Source organism: Molothrus ater, chromosome 18, assembly GCF_012460135.2.
Source record: "Molothrus ater isolate BHLD 08-10-18 breed brown headed cowbird chromosome 18, BPBGC_Mater_1.1, whole genome shotgun sequence".
Taxonomy (NCBI): domain Eukaryota; kingdom Metazoa; phylum Chordata; class Aves; order Passeriformes; family Icteridae; genus Molothrus; species Molothrus ater.
Window position 1 is genome coordinate 11,453,428 of NC_050495.2, and position 20,123 is coordinate 11,473,550.

Sequence of the window (20,123 nt, forward strand, 5' to 3'; positions counted from 1 at the left end):
GGAAGTGTAGGGTACTGTGGGACAGACTGTGAAAAAAAAATTATGTCTGCAAGGGCATTTCTTTGTCATGTGTTCCTTGCCATGATGCCTGCTAGGCTCAGGACTGATGTGGTTTGTTTTAATTTTGGAGAGCCAAGATGGGAAGAATGGTAGGCAGGAGGAGAGGCAGTGTGGGGGTTTGCACTCCCACACCCTTGGCAGGGAACACGTTCAGGGTTTGTTAGATCACACAACAAACAGAACCCAGGGGCATCACCTGAGAAATGAAGGCACCACTTGTGGTGAGGGTGTCCTGACCTTGCCCAGGGGAGCTGCTCTCGTGGTGCTGCCCCTGGAGACCTTTGTGTGTGTGTCAGTGTGGGGGTCCTGAGCCTGGGGCTGGGCAAGGCTGGCAGTGAGGCAGCTGGGGAGGTGCTGGTGAGCCCTGGACAGGGTCAGCAGAACTCTGCTGTCTCCAGCCACAGCGCTGTCTGGGCAGATGTGGGGTGTCTGATATGTCACTCAGGGATGGCAGAGGAGCATCCTCCTGGCTGGAATAGCAAAGGAAGTACAGGTCAGGGAAGAGTTCCTTAGCATACCTCAGCACGTGTGGGGAAGCTGATGGTTCCTGCTTGTACTGGCTGTGAAGTGAGGCAACACTGACATTTATACACATTGGTGGAAATAAAACCTGCCCAGAGCTGAATGCCCTGACTTCTGCTTAAAAATCAGTGGGAGGTATCTGTTCCAGGTGTTCACTGAGTCCTGCTGATCCTGACAGCACAGTGGAGGACCTGAGCGCAGAGCAGGGCATGAAACTGCTGTGGTGGTCACTGGAAGGAGCACACAGCCACCTGTCTACATGCCAGCATTCCAGCCTTTTGGGCTTTTAACTATGGAGGCATCTGTCCCACCCCTCCCCCATAAGGAAATGAGGAAAGCAATGTTCTGCCTACAGTGTGTGCCCCTTCTTTGGGAGGCTAGGTTAAACTCCGTGGAACTAGAAGCAGGATTAAAGGCATCAGAGTTGTGCAGCTTCTTTGCATCTTCTAGGTTTGGGGAATCTTTATATGATATATAAAGAAGATTCCAATAGGCACGTGGTGAGGGTACATCCAGATGGTCCTTTTAAAGCAAAGGCTGATAAGGGACTCCTGAGAACTTTACCAGATACACATGTTCAGGAATTATCCCTTAACAGCACTTGTAATGAAGAAGCAGCCGTGGCGTTCAGCTGTTCATGTTGACAAAGTCGTTCTGTGAAAGGGAGAGAAGGGGTCGAGGAGAGCTTTGCTGTCCCTGCTGGGGTGGCTGAAGCTGCTGCAGAGGCTGGAAGTGGCTGAGAGAAGCGGCTCTGGGAGAAGCGGCTCTGGGAGAAGCGGCTCTGGGAGAAGCGGCTCTGGGAGAAGCGGTGTGTGCTGCTCTCTGCTGGCTCGGGAGGGGACGATCCCCTGGCAGGGATTCGGGGACTCTGGAGCTGGGCAGTGACTCACAGCAAACTGCACTTGGGCTCAGGAACAGGTGATAGAGAGAAGCCCGAAGTCTGAGCCAGCACCAGGGTGGGGAGAAGATGCATGGCTCTTTCTGCCTTTGGAGAGAGGGCTGCAGCAGGGGGCAGAGTGGACAGCAAGGAGTATTTCAGAGGCTTTTTCATTTTTCTGAGTTCGACCAATGTACTGAATTTGCTCTGGTAGGAGTCGAGTTTAAGGACTGTGTTGCCCCAGTGCCAAATTTGGAGCTGGTATTGCACTGGAACATTATTTGGAGCTGGTATTGCACTGGAGCATTATTTGGAGCTGATATTGCACTGGAGCATTATTTGGAGCTGGTATTGCACTGGAGCATTATTTGGAGTTGGTATTGCACTGGAGCATTATTTGGAGCTGATATTGCACTGGAGCATTATTTGGAGTTGGTATTGCACTGGAACATTATTTGGAGCTGGTATTGCACTGGAGCAATTCTCCTGTTTTCTCCCCAGCACCGGCAGCTGCTGAAGGACAGTTTCATGGTGGAGCTGGTGGAAGGGGCTCGCAAGCTACGCCACGTCTTTCTTTTCACTGACCTCTTCCTGTGTGCCAAGCTCAAGAAGCAGATTGGAGGGTGAGAGTTTCCTTTTGCACTTCGTGCTTTGCACCTCGGCTGCAACAGGATCCTGGGCTTAGCCTGCAGTGTTAGCTGCATATGGATACCCCAGGCCTGGGTAACCATCATGCACAAGAAGTAGTTAGATAAGAAATGATCAGCAAGATAGGAATGTTTACGGTATGAGATCCTAAGTCCTGACCCCTCAGGAAAGGTAATTCCTCCCATCCCTGCCCTGAGCCTACCTATGAGAGCAGGATATGTTGTAGCTGCTGGTATTCTGGATAAATGTCAATCATTTTTCTGTTTGCCCTTTCTTTTAATAGGTGACATTCTTCACTTTTTTTTATGACTAGGGTTGTTAATTTTGGCTTTGCAGCTACAGCCTGTTAACAGTTTTACAGAAAAATGGCAAAGGTGCAGTAAACAGACTATGTCTCAAGCCCAAAGTGCAGTTATTAAAGCAGTTTTGCTGACAATTTTCACATGTGAGGGGGGAGGAACCATTACCAATGCACTTGCCTCAAACAGGGCTTCTCCTCATTTGGTAAATGTTTTTCTTGGGGAGACATCTCTTATCTTCTTGCCCTTCTCAAGCAAAAAAGTTATGTCTGCATGTGCTTGTGAGGAATGAACCTTCAAAAGAGTGGGACATTCCCAAGAGTGGATGATCCTGACAGCACAGTAAGAGGGAATAAATGACATGAAACATTAAAAAAGTGCTGCTTATCCTGGTGAAATCCCTGGAGAATGGCAGCTATGAGCTGTAGTTTCTCTCCCCTGGCTGATTACACAGAGGTTTATATGCATTGGCTCATCTGCCCCAGCTTGACCCCAGCTTGGTCATGAGAGACTCAGGTTCAGATCCCAGGGGGCCACCAGGTCACAGGTGTGGCACAGCTTAGAGCTTTGCCACACCAGAGGCTGCAGAGAGAGCACGCAGGACCAAAATTGTCTGCAGGAGATGGATGTGGTTCCTTGGGATGAAAAGAACTAGATAACAAAATGAGTTGCCTTTTTATGTGCTGTACCAGCTACTGACCCTGCTAGGCTGTCTTGCTGAAAAGCAACCTGTTGCCAGACTTTTTCCATATGGGAATCACAGTAAAGTTGGGCCAGTATCTGCATCTTCTGCACTATAGCAGGGGAGAGCTTGTGGGAAGGACTGGGTGTTGCCAAATACCAGTAGCAGTAAAAGGTTTGGACCTCCTGCCTTTCAGAAAAAGCCAACAGTATGACTGCAAATGGTACATTCCTCTCACTGACCTCAGTTTCCAAATGGTGGATGAGTGTGAGGCAGTGCCCAATATCCCACTGGTACCTGATGAGGAGCTGGATTCCATGAAGATCAAGATATCCCAGATCAAGAACGACATCCAGCGGGAAAAGGTAAAGGAGTTGAGCACTCCAGGGCAATGCAGACACAGGTGTGTGCTCAGAGGAGGTGCTGGGGGCAGCTCTCCCAGGGCTGCACAGGGTGGGGAGCCAGGCTGTTCAGCAGGGGCTTTGCTCATCTGAGTGCACAGCCTGGGTGATGCTGCCCTGTGAGGAGGCAGAGACAAAAGGACCCTGTGGTTGTACCCAGCAGCTCCTCTATTCCTATGAGCATCCATGTGGAGGGCAGGGATCTTATGCTGCAGACATGAAAAGGACTGGGAGTGTTATTTGCCAGTTTCTGGCTGTTAAATTGTGATCCTGCCAGTGATTTTTGGTCAGAAGCCATATACTCTTGAATTTTAGCAGGCTCAGTTATGCCTTTGAAGCTTTTTCGTACTTCACTGATGTCAAAGCAGCAGCAAATGCATAGAAAGCAGCAATTATACTGACAGTCAGACATGGACATGGTGTCTCTGGCCCGGGCTTCTCTTTGCTTGCAAGATCTGTCTTCTGAGAGCTGTTAGATCCCAGACCTTCCTGGAGCCTAAAAGAGAAATAAGAGTTTGAACACTGTTGGTATGTAGGGCAGGATATGAGTAACATTGATCGTGCTGTGGGAAGGTTATTCCCCACATTTCCAAAGAACATGCTTCTGCCTCACAGCCCTGGCTGGCTTTCAAAGAGGGCTTCCTGGAAAAAGTAAGGTGTTAGGAAGAATTGTGGAAGCTGTTTACTCAAGCTGCAGGTGTCTAAGGTTCGTGCTTTGGTGCATCAGTGCTAAATAATACACATGGCTGGGTTTGGTAATGGATTTTATCCAGGAAAAACCAGACTTTTTAGCAGACTTCTGATGAAAATGGATCAGCGGGTGGTGAGTGGGAGAGTTCTGTGCAGCTTCTACAGAAGTTCCTTAGAGTCTCCTTAGTTAAGGACACTTGGAGGACCTGGCAGTGCTATGGCTGCCCAGTGACATGATGCTACTGCAGCCTCTGGAACAGAAAATACAGGGTACAGCTGGGACAGTGGCCACACACCTCTGCACTTCAGCTGGGACAGCTGGAATCAGGGAACAGTGCCCCATCCATGTGTAGAGATTGTAAATATTACACCCTTCTGAGCAGCTGGGAGTCCTGTGGATCCTATTGAGAGCATTTCTTCTGCTCTGGAGCTATTTACCTACTCACAGGGTAGACACTGTGGATTTCAAAATAGCAGTTTGTGTGAATGAGGGCAGATTTGAAGAATAACCCATGTCCTCTGCTCCCTCTCTCCTACACCCTTCAGAGAGCCAATAAAGGCAGCAAGGTCATTGAGAGGTTGAAAAAGAAGCTGTCAGAGCAGGAATCCCTCCTCCTGCTGATGTCTCCCAACATGGCCTTCCGCGTGCACAATCGCAACGGCAAGGTGAGAGCACCATCGCCTCAGGGCCAGGGATCCTGGGGGCTTGTGTCTGTGTATGCACGTGCTCCTGCACAGTGAGGGCTCTGTGGCCTCTACTGTGTGTCCTCAAAGCACTTCCCAAGCAGCAGCCTGCCTCACCCTTGCTGTGCCAAAGGTTTTGATGGCATCCTATAAGGCTGTGATTAATTTGCATTGAAGACTGGCATTTAAGAAATAACCATGGAAATGAATCCTCTGTCTCAGCACCAGTCCTGGTGCAGCATGTCACTGCTTCATTGGTGTCTAGGCCTGTGCTGGAGGCTTTTGCATTCCTGGTGCAGCTGAATTCCTGCTGTGAGGAATAGCACAAGCTGCCATGGGAGCTGCTGCAGGGCCACAGCTGCCCTTGGCAGGGCGGGGGGCTCTGTGAGCTCTGAGTGTCCATGTTGGTAGTGTGGGCACATTGCCAGAGCCCAGCCTGTCTTGACAGAGATGTGATGCAGGATAAGTGGCAGGAGTGCCAGCAGAACAGTCTGTCCAGCAATGTGCACTGGGGGAGGGTGGGAGCAGGCAGGCCCTGCCCTCAGTGCTGCATCAGACTAATGCATACCCTGTTTTCTTCTGTGTTCCTGGTAGAGTTACACATTCCTCATTTCATCGGACTATGAAAGGGCAGAGTGGAGGGAGAATATCCGGGAACAGCAGAAGAAATGTGAGTATCCCTCAGCTGTCATTGGTACAAATCATGTGAGGAATGTGTAGATAGAGCAGTTAGTAAGTAAACGTGTGTAGAGATTCTCCCATTTACCCTAGAGACCAGAGCTCAATGCAATTCCAGGTAGGGGGAAGAGCCGAACCCTTTCCACTGGCTCCATTCAAAATAAACTTAGTTACTTCTATGGCATGGTGGTTTTGGCTTTGCAAGGAACTAAGAACCCCTCTATTTCCAGTGAAGCATCCTGAGGCTTGGAGGAGTAACTGAATATGCCCCCAGCAGTACTGCCCTGAGCACCTCGGTGCTGCTGCTGAGCAGTGCCCAGGGAGCTCTGTCCCTGTGTGCCCAGGATGAGGGGTCATGCATCCAGCCTCTCCTTGGAATTTTTACTCCTCCCTCTTGCAATCTCCTTGGCAGGCTTTAAAAGCTTCTCACTCACATCAGTGGAGCTCCAGATGCTGACAAACTCCTGTGTAAAGCTTCAGACAGTGCACAACATTCCCCTCACCATCAATAAGGAAGGTAAGACCTTAGGGTTTTGCTTTCACGTGGTGCAGCTGCAGTGGAACTCTCCCCTGATTTTGTGCTTTCCCCTAGAGCTGCTCTTACTGTTCCCTTTTGCTACAGGTTGCAGGCATCCTCCAGTATACATGAATCAACTGTTAAATGGTCCTTGCATGCTGCTGTTGTGCAAGGTATTGGAGTGCCTGGTGGAGTCCTAGCCTGGGACAGCTTTGAGCTGTGTCTGAGAATCCTTTGGAACAACACTCGTTGGCCAAAATTATGTCAGGAGCCATCCTAAATTACTACATAATCTGCTAATGTTGACTTAGCCATTATAATTCTTTTCTCCTTTGAATTTCTTCCATGCTGTCTTGCTGATCCTAGAACTGTCACTGTCACTGTAAAAGCCCCCACTGCCAGCAGGTATCACAGGTGCCAGCTGAGGAACAGTCTCCTGTCTTGCTGAAGTGGTTGTTACTTGCTCCTGCCATTCTTGGGGACAGTTCACCCTCTGCTCATTAACCTGTGTAATACCAGTCTCATCACTCTCACTCTTGGCTCTACTGTGAATGTAACAAAATCCCTTGGGTCTTTTGTACAGATGATGAATCCCCAGGTCTCTATGGATTCCTGAATGTCATTGTCCACTCTGCCACAGGGTTCAAGCAAAGCTCAAGTGAGTTGGAGTTCTGGGGCACACAGGAGGTACTGATAGGGGGTAGATAAGCCCTGTGCTGGGACAGCTGGGCATGGATTGCAGCATCTGTGGGGATGGTGAGGAGGAGAGGTGTTTGGGGAGCTGGAAGTTCTACTCTTAACTCCCAAAAAGATCAGCATCAAGGATTGAGCACACAGCATTTATTGTTAGGCCTAGTCTGTTTGAGGTTTTAAGCAGTGTTTGCTGATTACCCAGCTGTATTAGAAACAAGTCAGCCCTTATCCTCAATTCTTTCAGCTGTATTTTGTTTTACAATGAAAGAATGAAAGGTGTTCTCTGGCATCCCGAATTTTTGCTGGGAAGAAAGTGGTGTTAAAATTCAGGGGAATGACTCGACAGAAGGATCAAAAAAGGTGACAGAGCTTCTTAAGGACAGCTGGGCTGATCAAGGTGATGAGATTTGTATGGGATGGTGTTACTAATACAGAGATTATGGAAATGAAGACACCTTGTGCAAGTGGTTATTGCAAGTTAGGAGATTGTTGATATTTTTTTGAAGTTTTTGTCTCTCCTGTCTCCCCTCCTCAGATTTGTACTGCACGTTAGAGGTGGATTCTTTTGGGTATTTTGTGAACAAGGCCAAAACTAGAGTTTACAGAGACACCACAGAGCCCAACTGGAACGAGGTAGGTTTGATTTTTCTTGATGTGACTTGTTCCACGTGCCAAACATCAACACATGATGGGCAGAAGACCTGCCAGTGAAGGATGCTGCTGCATGCTCAGCCCTTGTGCTGCACATGCTTCTTCTCAGAAAACACTTTTCTGCCAGGTTCATTTTGCTGTCAGGGCTTGCAGAAGTTTTTCTCTTGGATTAGTGGTAGTTAAACAAACAATTTGATATAAATGAGTCTTGTCCAGTATTGAATCTTTTAAACAGATGCATGCTTGACAACTTTTTTAAAGACACAAATAAAAATATGTTGAAGGAGATGGTTTTGTTTATTTGTTGAGAGGGGGAAGAATCAGCCATAGACATTTTGCCTGTTTACAGCCAACTCAGACCTGCTGGTGAGCAAAATTTCTAGAAAAGCAAATTTGTGTCTTTGAATAATGCTTTACTGAGATCTGTGAAACCTGACTAAGGAGTGAACCATCTTGGTCTCCAATTTGACCGTCTTATAGATACAAAATACAAATTCTGCTTATTTCTAGACCAATTTCAGTAGGGAGGAGGTTTTGGCCAGCCCTTAAGTGTTCTTCTGATGAGTATTAAAAAGACTGTATTGATTATTCTGAGACTGGTGTCCTGTTGTGATGCAGCCATTGCTCTTTCCTTTCCTGGTGCCCTGCAGGAGTTTGAGATTGAGCTGGAGGGCTCCCAGACACTGCGGATTCTGTGCTATGAAAAGTGCTACAACAAAACCAAGCTCACCAAAGAGGATGGAGAGAGCACAGATCGCATCATGGGGAAAGGACAGATCCAGGTAAGGCTGTGCTCAGCTCATTCCTGGTACCCTTACTGCAAAACATCACGGGACTTTTGAATCCTGCTGTTCACCACAGAGGTTGTTTTCTGCCTTCTGAGTGTCTCAGCATTGAAGATTTTTCCCTCAGATAGTGAGGTGCACAGTGTGATTCACAGGCAGGGAATCAGCAGCTTTGTCCTCTTGCTTTGTGCCCTGTGCCTGCTCCATGGAATAGCTGCTTGTTTTGATCTCTCATTTGCCCATTAACTTCAAAACTTCCACACCACTGTACAGGAAGTGCCCCTGGGCACTGGTGAGGGTGCTTCATTTGTGACAGGAGGATGCAAGAATATTCTCTCTACTCTGTAAATCCTGTGCACAAAGGCTGCCATCTGTGTGTGCTGGAAGTTGATGGATGTGTTGGCCAGGCCCTGGGACAGCCTGCCTGTCCTAGTGACTGCCATGCCCAGAGTGTGGTGTCCATGACAGCATCTGAGGAACATTTCCACTGCTGGGAACTGGCCTGGGGCACTTTGTGTGGCAGATGTGTAATACAGTGGGGGAGGTGATGACTGCACAGGGCTGCTGCTCTTGGGGAGCTGCTGGGTGGCAGAGCACTGAAGCTGGATGTAGGAGAAATCAGGCCTTGTGTGGAAACCATGGGGAACATGTGTCCTCCATCCTGTTCCATTTTGTTGCACTGTCTGTCCACAACTTTAGGAGGGTGTTTAAATGCCTGCTCTGAGGACACATTCTTTGTGTTGGAGTGGCTGTTGAACAGAACAGCCACTGATACCTTTTCCTTTCTGGCATGTTCAAAGATCTCACCAGTTCCCCTCCATTTAGGTCTGGCTGTTCACCTCCCTGTGGATGGCAGCTTTCCCTGGCCATCCCTGCAGTGATGGTCATGCAGGCCAAGGCCATTTCTGGGATTGCAGAAGCAGCTCAGGGTGAGGGTGGTCTGTGGGATCACATCCCACCTTTGCTCTGGCAGGGTTCATTGCCTAAATGACTTTGATCAGCCTCTTTCTGGTTTCAGAGAGAGCTTTTGTCTCAGATGCATGAATCACTGTAATTTTGAAGGGAGCTGGTGTGCAGATCAATAAATGCCAGCACAGGCTGCTGTGTGTGAGTGTCTCAGCTGACCAGGAATCCCTGTGTCCCTTCAGCTAACAAAGGCTGTTTTCCACAGAGCTGAGCAACTACAAAAGAGCAAGTCTTCAGCCCTGAAATGCCCTGGAGATTTGTATGCTCATAACAGAGAACCCTGAAATCACTGACCTGATAAATTCTACAAATATGTTACATAGAAAGATTATTAAAAAAAAAATAAAATCTTTCAAAATTTGGCAATTTTTTTCCTTCTCACAGCTGTGGGCATTTTTATGCACAGCAATTTTATATTCTGTAAATATATTTCATACTTTAGTAAATAAAAATGCTCTTTGATGGCAATTAAATATTAATTGCATCCTGATTCTTTTAGAGAAACCTAGACAGTGGGAAGGTTAAAAAATCAATTAAAATGTTTTTAATCAATGCACAAATGTTGCATTCTGTTGTATCATAAAAGGCACATGCAAAAGCTCTCTTGGTTTCTATAAATTCCCTTTGCAATTTATAAAGAAACTTGATGAATTGCCAGAATAATCCTTTAATTTTCAGTGATTTCTGTCCCATCATGGATTTCAAACACTATTGAATCAAAGAGAAGTCATATGACAGTCTGGTAAAATTTTGCATTGATGAAAATTATTAAAGGTTTTGATTTTGGTTTAGTTCCATTTTTGAAGTAAACACCATTTCTCTATTAAGAAACCATAATAATGCAACAACAAAATCTGATTACAGCCTGAAGGTTGGCTGTTCTCCCAGGTGCTTTTATATCAAATTTTGTTTACCTTAGAGTTTGTAGTTTATCCTGGGTTTCTGATTTGTTGTTTCACTGTCATTATTCAGCCCAAGTCTGTCTGTCTAAAGGCAAGGTCTGTGAGGTTGGGTGAGGATTTTTGTTACATAAATTCCTTTTAGTTAAAAACTCTGGGAACATGAAGAGTCGTGTCTGCATCCTCCTGTTGATAAAAGCAGAGAAGTTTCTCTGTTGGCCAAATTGCAGTGTATTGTTAAGCCATGAATGATTGTAAATATGCAACTTCCCACTACTGGGAATTCTGACTCACCAAATACTGAGTCTCAGTGATGAAGACAATCAAGGAGACTGGGACTGTTTTGGCTGTAGAAATGTTTGTTAAATCTCTCCGTTACATTATAGCAGTGAAGGAAGGAAGGCTGGAAATTGGTCCATGTCACAAGTTTCCAGGAATGGGCAGCAATTTGAATGGCTCCCATTGCTCATACTTTCTTTTCCTATGGAATATTTTATTTGTCTGTCTGTACAGCCAGGGGCAAGAGCTGCTTCTTTCCTGCCAGTCTGCAGGTTTTATCTCTGAAACATAAACCCATGAGGTTTTAGTGTAGGAGAACCTCCTGTGAATGTAGGGGTGAAGTCCTCACCAGACCTGGGCACAGCAGTGCTGGGTGTGCAGTGCTGAACTGACTGGCACACGTGGCTTCTGTGCACCTCAGGGATGAGAAATACTATTCCTGAGCACACTGTGAAATGAAATTCCTGGGGAGCTGGAGGAGGACAGAATGGACATCACATGATGGGAGGAAATGTGAGGCTTAGTTCAGCTGTGGGCATGAGCCCCTCTCATTGTGAGCACCCTGGGCTTTTCTTTCTGTTGTTACCTTGCACTCCATCTTTGGCACTTGGCTGGCCCTTTGGCTCCTTGAATTTTGCACTTCGTGTGGCAGAAACACACCCATGTGTGGAGTGCAGCAGCTTTTGTTTGCTGTTGAGACTGCACCATCGGGCACATTTGTCAGCAGGACCAGCGTGGATGGGGAGCTGTGAGTGAGTGAAGTGATCACTCTGTGATCCAGCTCCTCCCACCGGTGCCTCCTAGAAGTGCCATTTCCTTTGCTGTTTTCTGTTTCTGCATGATCAGCTCAAGCTAAATATTTCCTTCTCCCTCACAGCAGTGCTGGAAAATCAGGGAGGATGTGGCCTTAGATCACTCATTCTATGGAACAGCACCATTCCCTGCTGCCTTGCAGAACAATCACTCTTATCTTAATTATCTGGGATGTCTCATAGCAGTGCCCGTGGCTATTTCAGGCATTAAGTTGTTTTCCATGTAAACCAGATTGTCCCATGTTGTACCTCCCCAGTGTTAACTTGAAACCTTTTACTCACTCAAGCTTGTTTAAACAGTTTGCTGAAGCAGAACATTGTCCCAGCAATGAAAACAGGGGGGAAATGAAGAAGCCAATGGGTCATGCCTAAAGGGTGATGGTGGGAAAGATTAACCTGTCAGTGGGGAGCTGTGAGAAGAATGGGGTTATGGCAGGACTGGGAGTTCCCAGCAGCAGTGAGGCTCTGACAACATGTATGTCACATTAGTTACAGCTCAGAATTGATGGGGTGTAAAGTTGCCTGGGAAATTTAATAAAGGGAAGAAGTAGTGTGAATGTACTGTATATATAAAACACACTAACCTTAATGTTCCACAGTCCATGCTCTTTCATTTCCACTGAGGCTTCTTTGTTTTTTCCCTCCTTCTGCATGTTTTCTTTCCTCTCTGGGGAAAAAGAAATCATGATCAAGCTCTCTGTGGTGCTTTCCTAGGGCAGAGCATAGACACCCTTCCTAGTGCCTGGCTTGCATTTGCCAGAGCAGCATCCCAGTTTGCCTTTTTCCAGTTCTCAGCACGCTGCTCTGCACTCTCAGCCTTTCCTGACTGCTGTGCCCTGTCTGAATTCAGTGCTGAGCTGCTACAAGGGGCAGAGAGCTGCACTCAGAAACCCCTGTGGTGCTGAGCTGCTTTGTTCTCTTGTGTTTTGGGCAGGAGACAGAGAGGTATTGGCTTGATTCATTAGTGACTTTGGGGCTGTAGCTTGCCACTGCAAATACCAAAGGCCACAAGGGGACTGGAGGGAGCAGCAAACAGAGTGGTTGGTTTGTATTTTCCTGTTCAGCATGAGCTTTTGGTGGGGGCTGTGCAAAGGAGCCCATGCAGTGCAGCCTGTGAGGGTTTTAGCAGGTCTGGCCTATTTGCACAGAGCATGGAACAACACAGTGGCTCTGCTGCAATGGAGATGGGGCAGGTCACTCAAACCAAAGCACTGTTTGGAGGAACAGTGTAGAGGAGCAGTAAATTCCACTGGCAATGCAGAGGCAGCAGCTGCACAGTGCCTCCCCTGCCTGAGCTGGCACAGCTTGCTCAGAGCTGCCTCCCTTTGCCATGCTGGCCGTGGATTGCATTCCTCTGCTCAGTGTTCCTTCTTTCAGGTCACTGATCTCCAAATCAGGCCAGAAGACAGCATGGCCCCATTTGTCCTCTGTGCTGGAGCATCACTCTTGCTAGCTCACTGTCCTCAGTGTGCTCTCTCCCTGCCTGCTCCAGCTGCCCTTTCCCTCTGTTGCTCTTGCTGGCCTCAGAAGCTCAGTCATCACTTGGGACCACGACTGAAGCTTGATTGAAGTCCCAGTGACAGTTTTTGGTTTCCTGTTGACTCTGTTATGTCCTGCTGTGACTTATCAGACTGTTAGACCTGATCTTCCTGTCTCACTCAGTGTTGCTGAGAGTTTATTCAAGCTTTGCTCTTTTAATAGCTTCCATTATTTTGCTTTGTTATTTAAAAAGCACCTTGGAGGAGTTTGGGTTTTTTCCCCCCTTAATTACTGTTGTTATTGCCAGTGATTTATGTAGGGTTGGCTGGGTCAGCCAGCCCTGGTGCCTGCTGTCCCTGGCTGTCCCCATTCAGTACAAGGCATTTTCCAGCAGGAGTCAAACAGTAGGAGGGAGTGCAGGGGTCCTGCCAGCTCTGCAGGAGAGTTCAGAAACAAGGGAGCAAGAGGCAGCAGCAGGTACATGGAGCTTTACTCGTAGTCCTGGCTCAGCCCAGCAGTTATCCAGCCAGGAAAAGTCTCTGTGAGCTCTCAGCTCCAGCAAGGAAAAGTCTTTGCAAGTTCTCAGCTACAGCACTCTGATTCTGCTTGTTCTTTGCAGCAGTGTCAAAGTTACTCTTGAGAAGAGAGCAGGATGGTTTTATTTTTTAACAGCTATTGACTTGATTTTGGTTTGTGCTGTGACAGGAATTCCCTGGTCATTACTGAGACATACCCAGTAATACCTGTTAGCTTAAATAAACCATAACTGGATTCTGCTGGACTCTTCCTTTGAAGTTTTTGGCAAATATTCAAACCCTCTTTCCCCTTTAGTCTTAAACTATAAATAATATAACCCCCTGCTATAAATAATACACTCAGTGACTCCATTCTAAAAGCATATGGAAAACTGGTTCCCAGCAAGAGGATTGGCTGTGACTGTGTCCATCAGCAGGGCCATTTTGGCAGCTTAACAAGATGACTCCTCAGAGCTGGAGATCAAGCCTTCAGGAATAGTTAGCATGGTTGCTCCTCATAGGAAACCAGACACTTCAGAAATGGTTTCCTCTTGATTCTGGGAAAGAATTCAGTTGTTGAAAGAAATCAAGCTTCCAGCACGGAAGTTCAGGGTAGAACAGCCTAGAAACTGGCCAGCTCGTAGGGCCCTTGGCCAGCCCCACAGGCGGGGCGGATCCGTTCTGCCGGCGTTAAAAGCAAACCCCCTTGGCGAGCAGTGCTGTGTTTGGGGTCGCTGAGGCACTGAAGCCAAGCACTGCTGCCCATCCTTTGCACAATCCCAAAATGTGGGAGCTGCTGGTTGCTGACAATTCCTTACAAGGGCTCTTCAGGAATTTCTGCCAGCGTTGCACCTACAGGAGCCGGTCCAGTTTGCCATGGAAGCCTGTGTGTGCTGGCAGCATCCCGCTGTGGGCTCACATCCGTAACAGAGCGCGCAGGGACAAGGTTGGCCTCGCTTGTTCTGTGCTGCTTGGGGTCCCTGCAGTGGGAGGAATTGTGCTCTCTGCTGCTTGCCTTTCTTTGGGGAGTGGGGAAGGTTTAGGTGGGGGCTTGTCTCTGTAGCTGTCAGCAGCACTGGGCTGCTCTGTTGATGATCTGAGTGACCATGACCGTGTCTAAGCTCTCCCAGACTTTCCTGCAGCTGCCATTGTTCCGGCATTTCCCTCCCCTGCCAGAGCTCTCTGGCCCTGCACGGGGCTCTGTGAGAGGGGGGAGCTGTGCTGCAAAGCAGCTCTGGTTATGACTGCCTGTTTGCTGACAGCAGTAACCTCAAAACAGAGTTTGCTGCAGTTGCCTCCTCCTGGTCTTACTGTGCCTCCGTGTTCAAGAGCCAAGTGTTACAAAGCTGTCTCAGGAGGCGCTGAATTCTTGCTTTGGCTGGTTCCAATGGCTGATCAAGCCCCCAAGCAGACAGCTCCTCCTCTCTCTTGCCAGTCTCCCTGGAGCTGAGTGCCACTGCTCAGGCCTTCAGATGTGTTTGGGCTCTCCCAAGGCAGTAGTGGAATTGCTGGGCGACATTCTAGCACTTGAGTCAGCTGCTCCCCAGCCTCACAACTGTCCACTCGAGAGATCAAGCGAAGCTGAAAATGAGAGATTGGAACTTGTTTCTGTTTAATGAGTGCTTGCAATAGCAGGGTCTGGTGTTCTTCCTGCCTCTATGCTCAAATAGAAATGAAAAGGAATAGGCTGTTTGAAGGACAACTTTCCATGATTTCTCAGCAGATTCAAATATTGGTTGTGCTCCCTGGGGTTGCCTTTATTGTTGAGCAGACACTGCTCTCATGTTGCTGGGTTTTCCATGGGTATAAACCCTCATCAGCCCTGTTTAGAGAACTGCACAATATCCAGTACCTGGTTTCCCTGAAACAGGGAAACTTTGGAGTGTTCCATAGGTTTTCCTATGGAAAAGAAATAAGAAGGATAAAAGTGATTGTGCTCTGCTCACTTGCAGAAGCCTCCCAGGCTGGCTGGTTTCTCTGAAGTCTGTTCCTAGCTCATGGGTAACTTCTGTTTTCCAGCTGGACCCACAGGCACTGCAGGACAAAGACTGGCAGCGCACAGTCATCTCAATGAATGGGGTAAGTGTGCAAACAGAAATTAGCTCTGCTTCTGTACCTCCTGTGGGCTTTATTTCTTTGCTCTTCATTGCAGCATGAAAAAGAAAAGAAAATGTTCAAAAAGTGACAGCTGTTCTGTTTGGTTCAGGTGGAAGTGAAGCTGTCAGTGAAGTTCACCAGTCGGGAGTTCAGCCTGAAGAGGATGCCATCCCGCAAGCAGACGGGCGTGTTTGGGGTCAAGATTGCCATTGTCACCAAGTGAGCTGATGGGTCACGTTTCTCCCCATTGTGTTTCAGGAAGACAACTGGCCAGTGGGGTGCACTTGCCTGTGTCCCCTCGAGGGGCTTGGCAGTCCATCCTGCTCCACTAGTGTAGGAGTGTAGCTGTGGCTGCAGACTGGAGATGCTTTACAATCTCTGAGCTTCATTTTTTGCAGAGATAAAAAGCAGTGTGCACACAGGCTGTTTACTGACAGCCTATCACTCCTCTGAATTCCGGAAATCCCCCTTGCACTTGCCTTCTCTGTAGTTAGCTGACATGGTCACAAATTTCCAGAGCCACTGAACAGTGATGTTTCCTTTCCATAATCAAAAATGTTCAAGGTCTTTGGATCCCATTGTATTATTTTAACCCCTGATCTTTTGTCATGAATCATTTGCCAGCAGAAACCCGTTTGTTCTGCTGTATGGTTTGGGAAGTGTGGTATTTCCTCCCCGTGGAATTGCATCAGTTTGAAAGCAACAGAGTTGCTATGTATCCAAGGGCTGTTTGGGAATCCTCTGATTACCTGGGCAGAGTCGCAGGCTCTGGGACCTGGCCAAGAGCTGAAGTGCTCAGGGAAGCTGCAGAACAGCCAGAGCAAGGCTGAGACAGTCAGAAAAGGAGTTTTAAAAGGAGTTTTTCAGCTCAGTCCTGACTGCCTGCTCAGACTTCCTCCCACCCCATTTTCCAGAGGAGGTTGACCCAGGGAAATGTTGGGGCGCTCGGAGCCATCCTGGCTGGCTGGGGAACAGGCACGGAGGGCCTGGGCTGAGCTGAACCCTTCTGTCTGGGTCCCCTCAGGAGAGAGAGGTCGAAGGTGCCGTACATCGTGCGGCAGTGCGTGGAGGAGATCGAGCGGCGCGGGATGGAGGAGGTGGGCATCTACCGCGTCTCCGGAGTCGCAACCGACATCCAGGCTTTGAAAGCTGCCTTTGATGTCAGTAAGTACTTGGGTCTGATTTTTCCCTTTGCTCCCTCAGAACCTGCCTGAGCTCCCTGTCAGGTGACTGTGCTATTTTTAATCTTATGTTGCCCAAGAAGCGTTAAGAAGTAGAGGTTCTCACTCAAGGAAAATAATTTTAACCCTGGCTGCATATTTTATTTACTGATATAACCCAAGACGTACAAGAGGATGATCCTTGTACCAAACCATGCTTTTTTATTCTTCCCAGCAGGGATGAAATGATGGCTTTACCTGCCTTGCCAAATCTTTGTAAATGGCAGACACCTCTCTGGGGGAAAACATCAGCAATCAGAAATCACTGTTGTGAAGTGTCCAAATTAGTAGAAGTCCTTAAAATAAAGAATGTTTTGTGAAAGCCAATGTTCCTTAGAACTAGGAGGCGTAGAACTGGGGTTGGGTGGTCAGGGCTTCTCTCCCTAACTCCATCTGGACTGATGTGCACAGGCTTAGAAAATTAGATCACTTTGAGCAACCTTTGCAAAGCTCTCTTTGATCTTGAGCAGAAAAAGGCTCCTTAGTGGTGCTACATTTAAAAGAGTGGCCTGTATGTCCCAAAAGGCACCTGAGGTCAGGCAGGTGAAATGCTTCTGAATTGCTGAAGTACAAAAAGTGAAATTTTTCCCCACTTCCATCTTCCATGTGATGGTTGAAGAACTGTTCAAGCCACACTCCAACAGTCACAAGATCTGTGCCAGCCACTCAAATTCACCCTCCCTGCACTTTTCCTTCAGTTTCTAGTGCAATTTCCTTCTTGTGTTTTCTTTTCAATCACCCTAAGATATCAAAAACCACTGATGAATCGCTCCTAGTGCAAGTAAGGGTATTTCACAGTTTGAAAAACAACTTTTTTCATTTCTGTGAAATGCTGGCTTACACTGCTTTATGAAACCAATGCTGATTGGTGTTTAGTTCAAGGAGAGGGGCTGGTTTTGTTGTTCTTAATAGTAACAAAAGGGAAATATAAGCCCTGAATTGCCTTAGCAACACTCAATGGGGAGTTAGAGAATCTCAGAATCTCTTGGTCTAAGCTGTTAGAGGCAGGGAATTGGAATAACAACTGCTGTCAGTAATAAAAGTTGAAATGCATATAAATACAGTCAAGTAGGGCTTGTTCAGATCAGGCCAGGTTTGCTGGCACAGCACAGCTAGCCCTGGGAGGCTGAGGTTCCCTGGCTTGGTGTAAAGCAATGAAGTGTTTGCAATCATTTTTACAGTGCTTCTCAGCTGGAAGGTTGCTCATTTAATCTGGAGAAATGTAAACAGGAAAACTCCCAGCTATTTGAGCAGAAATGAAAGATAAACAGAGCCAAAGCGAGGAAAAGAAGGAATGCAAGGCCAGCAGTTCCTTTACCCCTCCTGTACTGTCCCCTCTTTCAGATAACAAGGATGTGTCAGTGATGATGAGTGAGATGGACGTTAACGCCATCGCAGGCACCCTCAAGCTGTACTTCCGGGAGCTGCCCGAGCCCCTGTTCACAGACGAGCTGTACCCCAACTTTGCTGAAGGCATCGGTAGGTGCAGCACAAGGAGCCCTTGGTAATGGAGGCTCTGCCATGGGAGGCTGCTCTTAAAGCATCCTAAACCCCAGATTTAGAGTGTGGATAAAAGCTGGAACAGGCTGTGAGGGGAGTGGGATGGAGCTCAGAACGACACTGCCTTTCCCACGTGGTGCAGTACGGGCGCCTGCCACGCTGTTGTGCAAGCTGCAAAGGCCCAGGTCTCTGAAGGACAGGTTCAGGACAGAATGCCCCTGCCTGCTGGGGCCCTGCACACTCACTGCCCAGGCAGGCTTCAGGGAAGCCCCCTTTGGAGGGGAGGGGTTTATGTACCTCATCTTGATGCAGAGAAAAACATCAATGATTGAAAGCCTCAAAGCGCTTGAACTGCTTTGAAGAAGAGAGAAAAGGATTCTTAATGCATTTGTGAAATAAAGGAACGAGATGCTGTGGGGTATTGATGTGCAGCTCTGACCTTCCAGCCCATGAAGATGTAGTCACAGTCCTTTTGGGACCATCCATATTGGCTGTTCTGGGACTTGGCTCAGTCAGTCAGATTTGCACTCACTGCCTGTGGTGATGTCTTGTTCTCTGTCTTGTAGCACTTTCAGACCCCGTTGCAAAGGAGAGCTGTATGTTGAATCTGTTGCTATCACTTCCAGAACCCAACCTTGTGACATTCCTTTTCCTTCTGGACCATTTAAAAAGGTAACTTGTGGTTCCTACAGAAATGCATTTAATGCCATGTAATCAGCCATTGTGAAACTGGAGCCTTTTCTTTAAATACCTGCTGAATCACAGAAATGAGGAAGTATTTGCTGATCTGCTGGGAATGTTCATCAGATAACTATTGTCTCATACTCACTCCGTGAGGTAGTAAATCCTGAATTCCATTTCCACTCCTTCTGACAAAGGATTAGGACTGGAGGAAAGGAGTAACAAAAGAGTCAGGGCTTATCTATCGCAAATGCAAATTTCTGCTGCAATGTCACTGAGACTGCACCTGCATCTGGATACACAGACCAGGAAAGGTTTTTGTACAAACCATGAAGATTTACCTATATTTAAGGTCTAGGGAACCTTTCCTTAGAAGGTGTCTGAAATCCAGTAAATGTATTTTTTAAATTCCAGCAGTTTGCCTAACTGCAGTTGTCAGTTCCTTTTGTAGTCAAGTCTTTCTGATTTTGTATATGCCTTTGTAATATGGTTGTACCTGTGAAAAAGTATTGCCATGCATTTGACATTAATGCAATAAACTGGCTTAATGCTTGCCCAATGTGTTGATTTGCATAAGTATGTTGTACATATCAGAGACTGTCCCTGGAGACATGAAAGATCATCTTGTGATTGAGAGTCTGGATTAAAATCCAGGAAATCTGGGCTTTAATTGTGTTTCTGCTACAGACTTTTCTGCCCTTGGGCAAAATTTTTAAACTTTGTGCCTTGGTTTCTCATTCTCATAAAACTCAGATATTTATGAAGAGCTGCCTTGTGTGTTGTTTCTTCTCCCAGGGTTGCTGAGAGGGAAAGCGTCAACAAGATGTCCCTGCATAATCTTGCCACTGTCTTTGGACCAACACTGCTCAGACCTTCAGAGAAGGACAGTAAAATCCCTGCTAACCCAACCCAGCCCATCACCATGACTGACAGCTGGTCACTAGAAGTCATGTCCCAGGTAAAATCCTGAATGTGCCATTCCATCTTGTAAAGACACTTTCTGGGAAAGCACAGTCTAGGGCAGGCCTGGCTCAGTGACCCTGCTGGGCTTTCATGGTCATTTTTTTGGTAAACATAAAACAACTTTTGGCCTCACACAGACATTTTAGCCTGTCTGTAGAACAGTATTCCTTCAGGCAGGTCAATTTACATCAGTACAAATACAGTTTTTCATGAAGGAATGTCTGTGTGTGTGCATCCTGTGTGTGCTCCTGCATGGGAAGAGTTTCGTTTCTGGGGAGCTGTGTTCCAGTACCATGCTGCTGGCCTGGGATAAAAGAATTGGCAGTATTTCCACAATGCTCTTCAGCACTTAAACCACCTTCACTGATGCACAACAAAATTCTTTGGCCACTGCTGCCTTTGAAGGCAGAGGATTGGAGCACAGAGCTTGTGTCACTGAGTCAGACTGGTTTGTATTTCTCCGTTGAGTAATGGCAAATTCTAGATTGAATTTTGTCAGTGCTGGAACCTCCAGCACGATTTTTC

General features: G+C 47.3%; 1 protein-coding gene across 1 annotated transcript in view; it reads left to right on the forward strand.

The window, feature by feature from the left end:
- The window catches only part of BCR (BCR activator of RhoGEF and GTPase), a 99,076-nt gene that overhangs the window by 71,525 nt on the left and 7,428 nt on the right, over nt 1-20,123 (forward strand). The window contains exons 9-22 of the mRNA XM_036392968.2: nt 1,961-2,082; nt 3,285-3,453; nt 4,726-4,845; nt 5,458-5,533; nt 5,954-6,058; nt 6,642-6,716; nt 7,287-7,384; nt 8,053-8,184; nt 15,157-15,216; nt 15,344-15,453; nt 16,259-16,398; nt 17,799-17,933; nt 18,521-18,626; nt 19,431-19,593. Coding sequence (XP_036248861.1) covers nt 1,961-2,082; nt 3,285-3,453; nt 4,726-4,845; nt 5,458-5,533; nt 5,954-6,058; nt 6,642-6,716; nt 7,287-7,384; nt 8,053-8,184; nt 15,157-15,216; nt 15,344-15,453; nt 16,259-16,398; nt 17,799-17,933; nt 18,521-18,626; nt 19,431-19,593 — 1,611 coding nt within the window. The remainder of the gene's footprint in view (nt 1-1,960; nt 2,083-3,284; nt 3,454-4,725; nt 4,846-5,457; nt 5,534-5,953; nt 6,059-6,641; nt 6,717-7,286; nt 7,385-8,052; nt 8,185-15,156; nt 15,217-15,343; nt 15,454-16,258; nt 16,399-17,798; nt 17,934-18,520; nt 18,627-19,430; nt 19,594-20,123) is intronic.